This window comes from Portunus trituberculatus, chromosome 27 (assembly GCF_017591435.1).
Source record: "Portunus trituberculatus isolate SZX2019 chromosome 27, ASM1759143v1, whole genome shotgun sequence".
NCBI lineage: Eukaryota > Metazoa > Arthropoda > Malacostraca > Decapoda > Portunidae > Portunus > Portunus trituberculatus.
In genome coordinates, this window is record NC_059281.1 from 7,915,801 (window position 1) to 7,926,628 (window position 10,828).

General features: G+C 43.0%; 1 protein-coding gene across 4 annotated transcripts in view; it reads left to right on the forward strand.

Moving 5' to 3' along the window:
• Positions 1-10,413, forward strand: part of LOC123509625 (protein lozenge-like) — a 32,041-nt gene extending 21,628 nt beyond the window's left edge. Inside the window, exons 2-5 of one of the 4 annotated variants that reach the window (XM_045264052.1) lie at positions 2,430-2,558; positions 3,399-3,521; positions 6,029-6,238; positions 7,849-10,413. In XM_045264052.1, the coding sequence (XP_045119987.1) occupies positions 2,430-2,558; positions 3,399-3,521; positions 6,029-6,238; positions 7,849-8,342 (956 nt within the window). In that variant the 3' untranslated portion in view covers positions 8,343-10,413. Of the gene's footprint in view, positions 1-2,429; positions 2,559-3,389; positions 3,522-6,028; positions 6,239-7,848 lie in introns of all 4 variants that reach the window. The other 3 variants (XM_045264054.1, XM_045264053.1, XM_045264051.1) reach the window with 3 other exon arrangements.
• The last annotated feature ends 415 nt before the right edge of the window (positions 10,414-10,828 follow it).

The window sequence follows — 10,828 nt, forward strand, 5'->3', positions numbered from 1 at the left end:
CTTCCCCTCACTTCCCCTCACTTCCCCTCCCTCCCCGGCCCTTCCTAACTACTGGCCGATAGTTAGATGGGGTAGTTATGGCCGCTCGAGTAGTTTTGGAGTAGTTATAACGATACAGCTCTTGGTCAATTTCAAAGTAAGGTCAACATGGTGGTGGTGGTGGTGGTGGTGGTGGTGGTGGTGGTGGTTGCAAGAAGTGAGGTTTAACACAGATATATGGGCGATGGGTGGTGCTGGTGGTGCTGGTGGTGGTGGTGGTGGTGGTGAGGGAGGGGAAAGAGGGGAAATAGGAATGGAGTGTGAGAGAGAGAGAGAGAGAGAGAGAGAGAGAGAGAGAGAGAGAGAGAGAGAGAGAGAGAGAGAGAGAGAGAGAGAGAGAGAGAGAGAGATACAAGAGAGAGAGAGAGAGAGAGAGAGAGAGAGAGAGAGAGAGAGAGAGAGAGAGAGAGAGAGAGAGAGAGAGAGAGAGAGAGAATGCAATATCTCTTTCCCTTATTTTTCTTATTTCTCTTCCCCTTTCTTCTTTTCCCTCTTCTCTAATTTGTTTTCTCTTTCTTTCCTCTTTCCATATCTAATTTCATTTCATTTTATTTAGATTTCCTGTTTTCCCATATATTTGCATCCCTCAATATTTCATTTTTCCTTCATCCTTCCTTTTTCTATCATTTCTTTCTTTGCTTCCTTTTCTTCACCTTTTTCTTCCCAAACTAATAATATTTCCCTCTCTTTTTCCTTCATCAAAATTCAAGTTATCTCTTCCTCTCTCCAAAAGGCAAATAATAAGATGAAAAATCTCTAAATCACCCTTCTTCTAAGCTAGCCAAGTTTAATCCATCTTAACCTAACCTAAACCTAACCTTACTTACCCTAACTTAATCTAACCTAGCGTACCTAACCTAACTTAATCTAGCCAAACATTTCTTCTCTTCCTATCCCTAAAAAGGTAAAAGTTGAGATGAATAGCCCAACTCTTTCTCCTAAACTATCTTAGCGATGCTTCTTAAACACGCAAACTCTAACATAAATAACAAACTAACCTAATGTAAACAAACCATACATTTTTCCTTTCCCTTTCCCTAAAGATAAATAACTTTCCCCCCTGACTAAACTAGCGTCTCTTGTTTCCCTTCTCCTCAAGCAGACGAAAGATACGTAACCTCTGTCTTCTTTTAAATTTTCGTCCTTTTCTTCCAAACGGGTAGGAAGTAACATGAATAACTTGCATTTTTCCCTAACTAACGCTCTCTTCCTTCACTCACTAGACAAAAGATAAAGCAAGTATATCTCCTAATCTATCTTATCTTTTCCTCCTTCTCCCTCTGTCTTCTTACCTAACTTTCTCTTCTCTTTCTTTTCTTGATACAAAAACTCATTATCCTTAGCGAATCTTCTCTTCCTTCTCTCACCAGGCAAAAGATTAACCACCTATGTTTATCTCATAATCTACCCTACCTTCTCTTCCTTCTCCTTCAGACAAGCATAAAATATCTCCTTAACTAAACTTTTCTCTTCCTTTTCTCAAAACAGACAAAAGCAAATGTAGTAAAAAAAAGAACTCTCTATCTACTAAACTAATCTTCTCTCCCTTCTCTCTCCAGAGAAACGATAAATAACCACTGTTTATCTCCCTGACTATCTTAACGTCACGTCTCTGCCTTCTCTTCCTTTCAACATCCAAAAGCTTGAACTTAACATTTACGAGTATATTTTTAATCTCGGCATTCTTTATTTCCTTAAGTACGTAATAGGATTTGCACGCTGATGTCCAATGACCACTGTTCCCATGACCGTCAATATCCACTAGACCAAACCAAACAAAAACTAAGATAAATTACCTGCCTTCCTTCCTTAAGTAACCTAATGTTGCTCTTCCTTCCCACAACACAAGGAAAATCCAAACATAAATAGAGAAATGATTAACTCTTGTGCCTTGTCTCACTAACTCTTTCCCTGCCAAATGCAATGATTCTCGATCCTAAAAAGATTAATGGACTAGAAGAATAGATTTTTGCCATTTCTACCCGGTAAAACATTCACATCTAGCTGTAAAACAAAAACAAATGACTCAGAGTAGCACACGAATAAAAAAAAACATGAAAAAAGCAACGAAAGGACTAACTGAGGAGCTAATCATATTTTCTCTTCCTTCCTTCACTAGGCAAGCAAAATCCAAACACAAATCATTAACTCCCGCGTCTTTGTCACTAACCCTTACCCTGCCAAATGCAACGATTCTCGATACTAAAAAAAGAAGAATGAACTAGAAGAATACATTTTTTGCCATTCCTTCCCAGTATAACATCAACATCTACCTTTAGAACAAAAAACGAATAACAGAATAGCACATGAATAATAAAACATAACAAAAAATAACGAAATGACTAACTGACTAGCTAACCAACCACCTTTTCTCTTCCTTCCTTCACCAGGCAAAAGCTTCAACCTGTCCATCATCATCAGCGGCGCGCCCACCCAGATCACCACGCTCACCAAAGCCATCAAGGTGACAGTGGACGGCCCTCGCGAACCACGAAACAAGTCACGTGAGTGGATTGTGGGTAGGTGGTGGTGCTGGCGGTGATTGTGCATGAGTGTGGATCAGTGTGTGTGTGTGTGTGTGTGTGTGTGTGTGTGTGTGTGTGTAAGTAACTGGGTTCATTTAGTGGTTTAATTTTGCGGTGGGACGAGAGAGAGAGAGAGAGAGAGAGAGAGAGAGAGAGAGAGAGAGAGAGAGAGAGAGAGAGAGAGAGAGAGAGAGAGAGAGAGAGAATAACCGCGTGGATACAGTGTGTTGGGAAGCTGATGGGTGAACTGTCAAGCCAATGAGGAACAGAGTGGGGCTGGCGAGAGAGAGAGAGAGAGAGAGAGAGAGAGAGAGAGAGAGAGAGAGAGGAGAGAGAGAGAGAGAGAGAGAGAGAGAGAGAGAGAGAGAGAGAGAGAGAGAGAGAGAGAGAGAGAGAGAGAGAGAGAGAGAGATCAATTAAATACACTTGCCTCCACATGTCTGTATGACGCACCATCACTCACGAACCTAACGGAGAGAGAGAGAGAGAGAGAGAGAGAGAGAGAGAGAGAGAGAGAGAGAGAGAGAGAGAGAGAGAGAGAGAGAGAGAAATATATCTTATCACTCACTCACTTACTCTACCTGATACACACACACACACACACACACACACACACACACACACACACAAAACCTAAAACCTAAAACCAAAAAAACAAAAACACTACAAAAACAAAAAATAAAACAATAAAACACAACAATAACAAAATACAGCATACAAGTAAGTTAGCTTTAATAACCCTCACGTTTTCCCCTCTCCCTTCCCTCACCCGCTCCCGTCTCCTCTCCTCCCATCCTATCCCCTCTCCCTGTACCTCCCCTGCAGGTCATCCAGGCTGGGGCTTCCCTCTCGGCTATCACCCGTGGCTTGACTCCCACCTCTCGGCTCTCGGTTACAATTTGGGACTAACCGCCTTCAACCCTCTCGCCCACACTAAGGCCCTCGAGCTGGCTAGAGGTGAGTGAGAGTGAATTGAGTGAGTGAGTGTGTGAGTGAGTGAAGGAAGGGAGGCAGGTCTCAAATCAATAATAGGACAGGAATATCTGAGTGAGTGAGTGAGTGAGGGAAGGAAGGCAGGTCTCAAATCAGTAATAGGACAGGAATATCTGAGTGAGTGAGTGAGTGAGTGAGTGAGTGAGTGAGTGAGTGAGTGAGTAAGTTAGTAAGTTAGCAAATGAGTTAGGTAATAAGTTAACTGGTTTGATTATTTGGTTATTCACTGAGCGAGTCGTTGGTTTTTTTCATTGAGTTAGTGAGTTAGTCATTCAGTAAGCCATAGTGACTTGGTATACTAGTGCCATACAAGCCCCAGGTCAGATGATTCGTAAGACACTTCTGCCGTGGTACAGTGGAACCATGCGTGCTTTTGAGGTCCGAGGGGTCTCCAAGCGCACGGGTTCGAATCCTGTCCACGGTCCGAGTGTAGGTTGGGCTTCCTCACTCGGGGCAAGGGTTTCCTAGCGGGTGGGCTTTGAGATAGGAGGTACCACAAAAAGTACCCCCCTTAACCCATAAATTCCCGTGAAAAGCCCACATGGTGTAAATAAAAAAAATAATAAATAGATGAAAAATTAGCCTCAGAATTTTAGGTGATTTGAATACTTGGTGCTCGATCCATCCACTTCATTCTTCTAAAGTGGTGAAGGCAGCAAATGTATCCACACACACACTAATGTAATGCTCACCAAGCCATCCCTCTGTTTATTCCACCACCACATCCATCAATCCACCTATCCACTTTTTTTCACACACAATATCCTCTTATCCATCCATCCATCCATTCAACCACCAAATCCCATCGATCCACCCACTCATCCACCTACAGTCTATACATCCACTCATCCGTCCATACAGTCACGTACCTTTCCACACAGCCATTCGCCTTCTCATCCACCTTCCCACCCACTGACCTGCCTATCTACCCATCTACCCACACACCGATCTACAACCCACTCATCCATCCACCCACCTAACACTACATATAAAACCATCTACCCATCCGCATATCCGTACGTCAATGCATCTACACATCCACACATCCCTCCACACACACATACATTGGCTTACCTATCCATTTACTCATTCTATCCACACAAATTCATACACAGAGAGATTATAGGTAGTGGGTATATGTTTCAATGGGTGGGTGGTAAGGTAAGTGGGTATTTGGGTGAGTAGGTGGATGAATAAGTGTGTGGATGAATATTTGGGTAGGTGGATAGACATGGCAGTCGGTGAATCGTTGTTAATCAGTCATTTACTCGCTCAATTTTCTGACTAGAGGTGAATTCGAATGGTTTTCTGCTTAGTCAGTTAGTCATCAGTCATTTAGTCAGTTAGTCAATCAGCCAATTAGTCAGTTTTTGTTCATGTTTATGTTTACCTTCACATTTATCATTATCATAGTTATCCAACATTTTACGTAACAAAATCTCTCTCTCTCTCTCTCTCTCTCTCTCTCTCTCTCTCTCTCTCTCTCTCTCTCACTGTGCGTCGAGCTAATTAAGTGATCACTCAAACACTTAATAACCTCAAATTACCTGGTTATCTAAATTACACCTGATCAATTATAACACTGCCCGCCCACTTACTGAAACCCTCACCTCACCTCGCCTTACCTTACCTTACCTGCATCACCTGTATCTTTATTACCTACGGCACACCTGACCACTTACACACAGCACTTGCCTATTAAGATAACACCTACATTACTATCAGAACACCACCTGTCTTTTCTTTTTTCTTTTTATTTTTACTCCATTTTTTTTTTTCTTCAAGAGCACCTAACGTGTATTATTTCCGGATGATTTACACACACCTACTCGTCCACCTGAGATCTAATTAGTAAATGAACAAACGCCAGGTGACTTTCAATTTCAGGTGATGTGAAAAGCACCTGTTCTTGTTGTTGTTTTTTTTCTGTTGTCAATCATAAGTGTGTGATTTTTTTTTTTTTTTTTTTGGTTGTCTGTCCTCAAAATTCCCACAAAATATGCACAGCTGTTCTCAGGGAAAGCTCTCTTAGATACCCCACATTTTAATTGATATATACAAAAATTACAGTCCTTCATCTACAAACATTACCACTTCGTTTCAGAATCCATGTTCTTTTTAAATCTAACTATTTAATCTACAAACCATCCATCAACACAACCATTCATTAAATATCCATCCATTAACTAACCATCCATTAACCAAAGATCCATAAACCAGCTTTCCTTTCAGCCATCCATCAACACAACCATCCATTAACCAACCATCCAACCAAACCATCCATTAACCAACCATCCAACCAAACCATCCACCATCCAACCAACCATTCCAATCCAAACCATCCATTAACCAACCATCCATTAACACAACCATCCATTAACCAACCATCCAACCAAACCATCCATTAACACAACCTTCCTTTCAACCATCCAACCAACTAATCAATTCTCTCTCTCTCTCTTTCTCCTTAGTGGGCGGCAATGGGTGGCTGGACGCTTGGCGGGGAGCATCAGGGCTCGTGGGCGGTCTTACTATGGGCGTGGGCGGCTCCCACATCCCCGGCACCGCCCTCAGCAGCCTCTCCGCCCACTCCCTGCCCTCCCTACCAGGTCACAATCCCGCCCATTCCCACGCCCTCGCCAGCATAACCAACACTGAGAGTACGAGACAACTGTTGACAGGTGTGTGTGTGTGTGTGTGTGTGTGTGTGTGTGTGTGTGTGTGTGTGTGTGTGTGTGTGTGTGTGTGTGTGTGTTTTCTTCTCTGGAGTTTGTATTTACATTTTCGTTGTAAGAGTACTGTTGCTGCTGCTGCTACTACTACTACCACTACTACTACTACTACTACTACTACCACTACTACTACTACTACTACTACCACTACTACTACTACTACTACTACTACTACTACTACTACTACTACTACTACTACTACTACTACTACTACTACTACTACTACTACCACTACCACTAGGACTATTACAACTACTACTATTACAATTACAACTACTACTACTACTACTTATACTACTACTGGGAAGGCCAGAGAGAGAGAGAGAGAGAGAGAGAGAGAGAGAGAGAGAGAGAGAGAGAGAGAGAGAGAGAGAGAGAGAGAGAGAGAGAGAGAGAGAGAGAGAGAGAGAGAGAGAGAGAGATTAGTAATAGTAGTAGGCATATACTCTACGGATTTTTCTTGCCTTTTTCACATCCAGAATAAGTCACTCTTGTCCTTTATAGAAATAGTGAAGTATGGTCACCACTTTACTTAAGAGAAATTTACCACTTATTATCGTCGTTTTTGTCGCTTAGTAATTAAAAACTGACAAACTTAAGGCACCAATTTTTTACTCAGGAAATAATTATACACACAAAAAAAATAACAAGTTTACATTTATTTTCTTTTCACTTCTAAAACAGAAAATAAAGCAAGGGAGATGTTCATATTTCACTCATTATTATTCAAAAATGATTAATGCAACAATTTTTATATATAGGAATTATTATGAGTTATCGAATGCATGACTCTCCTCTGTGTGTGTGTGTGTGTGTGTGTGTGTGTGTGTGTGTGTGTGTGTGTGTGTGTGTGTGTGTGTGTGTGTAACCAGCGGATTTAACATCAACATACATTACTTTTTTTTTCCCACCCCACCCTCGTCCACGTTTCAAATAGTTATAGAGAGTGCCTGTGTGTGTGTGTCTGTGTGTTTGTCTGCGTGCTTGTGTGTGTGTTTGTGTGTGTTTTAAATATACACAGCAATTCCCCCCCTCCCTTTTTTAATAATTTTTTTCAACATTTTACATTTGATCCTCCTATCGTGCATTTTTTCCTTTTTTTTTTTTGGCAGCACAAATGACTCAGCTGTTATGGCCTCGCAATGCTTTATTAGTAATCAATCAATCAATTTATCCCGTGTACACCACCACCACCACCACCAACCACCCCTCCCCTTGCTGCACCACCTTCACCTCCTCCTATACACTCCATACACCCTCCCTACATCCTCCCCTCTAGCCTCTATATTTACTAGGTTATTCATCTCTATGTATGTATGCACCATTCACTCATTATGGAAGCGTATGTGTGTGTGTGTGTGTGTGTGTGTGTGTGTGTGTGTGTGTGTGTGTGTGTGTGTGTGTGTGTGTGTGCAGGTACATATGTATGAGTTTTTGTTTTGGTGGTATATGTAGCTAAGTGTATGTGTGTGTGCGTGTGTGTGTGTGTGTGTGTATGTGTGTGTGTGTGTGTGTGCGTGTGTGTATACGCGTCTCACCTCGTGCCCCTCCTCCCACAGGTGACTCCCGGTGTTTACGGTGTCGTGGGTGTGAATCAGGCGGCGCGTGTTCCACCCTGCTCCACCACGCCACACCCACGCCTCCCTCCTCCTCCCCGGGGCCAGTATCCTGCTCCCCCTCCACCTCCACCAACAGCAGCACCAGCAACAACAACAGCATCAACAACAACAACAACAACAACAATAGCAACCACAACAACAACAACAGCACCACCACTTCGAGTACCTCCACCACGACCACCACTACTAACGGGAGTGGAAGCGGGGGAAGTGGTAGTGGAGGAGGGGAGGGAGCTGGAGGAGGAGGTGGAGGAGGTGGAGTGGTGAGCTTGCGGCCGCCACCTTTAGCGCCTCTTGGTGGATTAAGCGCCTTTTCCATTCCTAAGACTCTCGGTGGACTTAAGACAACCTTCCAGTCTCGTGAGTCCTCCTTCCAGCCCGTCAAGCCTTCCAGCGATAGGAGTCCAGAGGTGAAGGTTTGGAGGCCGTACTGAAGGAGCCGCGTCACCTCTCCTCCCCTCACGTCCTCCCCGCTCTTCTCTTTGTAAGAATCTCCCCACCTCCGCCATTCCAAGTACACGTTCATGAAGGACTAGAGTGTAAAGAGCCCAGATGTGTACCTGTGTGTGTAGGTGTGTCTATGTGTGTGTGTGTGTGTGTGTGTGTGTGTGTATGTTTGTGTGTGTGAGTGTATGTTCGTTGCGCTCAGTGCCGTACGTACATACATACATACATGCATGCATACGCACATACGTGAAAAATAAAACTTGATGACTTTTCCACACATTTGTGAAGGGAAAAATAGGAAAATAAAATGATGGAAAGAGGGAGAAAAAAGAGGTGAATCAATGAAGAGGATTGAAAAAAGAAAAGAAAAGGAAAAAGACAGTGTTTGATCTCATTTCCGAACACAAACTGACTCACGGGAAAGAAAGAAACAAAGAAAAAAAAAGAAAAGAAAGAAAAGTTTCGAAATGTGTTCAGAGTGAGACAAAAAGGGAGAGAAAAATGTGGAGAGAGAGAAAAAAAAGAGGGAGAGAGTGAGAGACGGGGAGAGAGGGAGAGGGAGGGAGAGTAGAGATTACGGAAGGACATGATTGGTTGGTTCATACGGAGCCTCTGAGGTCAAGTAAGGTCACGTGATGTGTGTGTGTGTGTGTGTGTGTGTGTGTGTGTGTGTGTGTGTGTGTGTGTGTGTGTGTGTGTGTGTGTGTGTGTGTGTGTGTGTGTGTGTGTGTGTGTGTGTGTGACCTGACCAGTGACCTCTCGCCATGATCGTGTGTGTACCAAAGCGTGTACACGTGTAAAGGACACCCATGTACGTAGCTGTGTGTGCGTGTGCGTGTTCGAGTGCGTGTGGGTTGTGTGAGTACGGTGAACCAGCCCCCCCCCCTACGCGGAATTAAAAGACAAAAAATATATATAAAAAAATGTGACTTGAAATTCCTAAACATTGCCAAAGAAAATGACAAAGAAAATGGAAAGTATCTTAGAAAATAAGTGATGGAATTAATAAAGCTTGTTTACTGAAAGTTTTTGTGGTACAGATTTACACAGGAGTATCTATGGAACAACAACAACAACAACAACAACAACAACAACAGCCGCCGCCACCACCACCACCACCACCACCACCAAAATCCCAATCGTTGTTGCACAGAAAGAGACACGAAAACTGACTTAACTGGTTGACTGACTGACTGACTGACTGACTTAACTGACTGAATGACTGACGGAATGACACAGCAACAAACTGACAAGTAAACGAAGTACAACCAGAGGACTAATACAACTTGGCAGACGAGAATACAGATAGACAGACAGACAGATAGACACACACACACACACACACACACACACACACACACACACACACACACACACACACACACACACACAGACGCACAGACAAACAAATGAGGAAGTCAGTAAATAAAGTGTTTATGTTCAAAATCTATATATTCGTAAAAGCACAGAACCACAAAATAAAATAACAGTGAAACAAAACGTACTGGAAAAAAGAAAGGAAACTAGAAGCAAACTCAATTTTGTGTACAGAGAGAGAGAGAGAGAGAGAGAGAGAGAGAGAGAGAGAGAGAGAGAGAGAGAGAGAGAGAGAGAGAGAGAGAGAGAGAGAGAGAGAGAGAGAGAGAGAGAGACTGAGTGTAGAAAACATATATATCTATATTTTCTAAACTGTGTGACGAGTGGTTTTAGAGAGTTGGGAGAAGAAACAACAAAAACAACAATAACAATAACAACAACAACAACAACAACAACAACAACAACAACAACAACAACAGACAACAGCCAAAAATAATACAAGAATTGATGAAACAGAGACACAACAATATATGGGTGAGGTAGCGTGGCCCTCTAATCCTGCGGTGCCACGGTGCCATACAGGTGTGCCATAGGTGAGACGGGCAGGTGAAGAGTGCCATTCTAACCTCACACCTGTTGGACCCTTGTGGCATTACACCTGTATCATCAACATCAGGTGTCGCTGGCCTGGACAGAGGTACAAATTGACGAGAGAGAGAGAGAGAGAGAGAGAGAGAGAGAGAGAGAGAGAGAGAGAGAGAGAGAGAGAGAGAGAGAGAGAGAGAGAGAGAGAGAGAGAGAGAGAGAGAGAGAGAGAGAGAGAGAGAGAGAGAGAGAGAGAGAGAGAGAGAGAGAGAGAGAGAGAGTGAGTGTGTGTGTGTGTGTGTGTGTGTGTGTGTGTGTGTGTGTGTGTGTGTGTGTGTGTGTGTGTGTGTGTGTGTGTGTGTGTGTGTGTGTGTGTGTGTGTGTGTGTGTGTGTGTGTGTGTGTGTGTGTGTGTGTGTGTGTGTGTGTGTGTGTGTGTGTGTGTGTGTGTGTGTGTGTGTGTGTGTGTGTGTGTGTGTGTGTGTGTGAGAGAGAGAGAATAAAAGACTAACAGACAAAAAAGAGACTAATTTTCAAGGTAACTAACAGATAGACAGACTAAGAGACAGAGA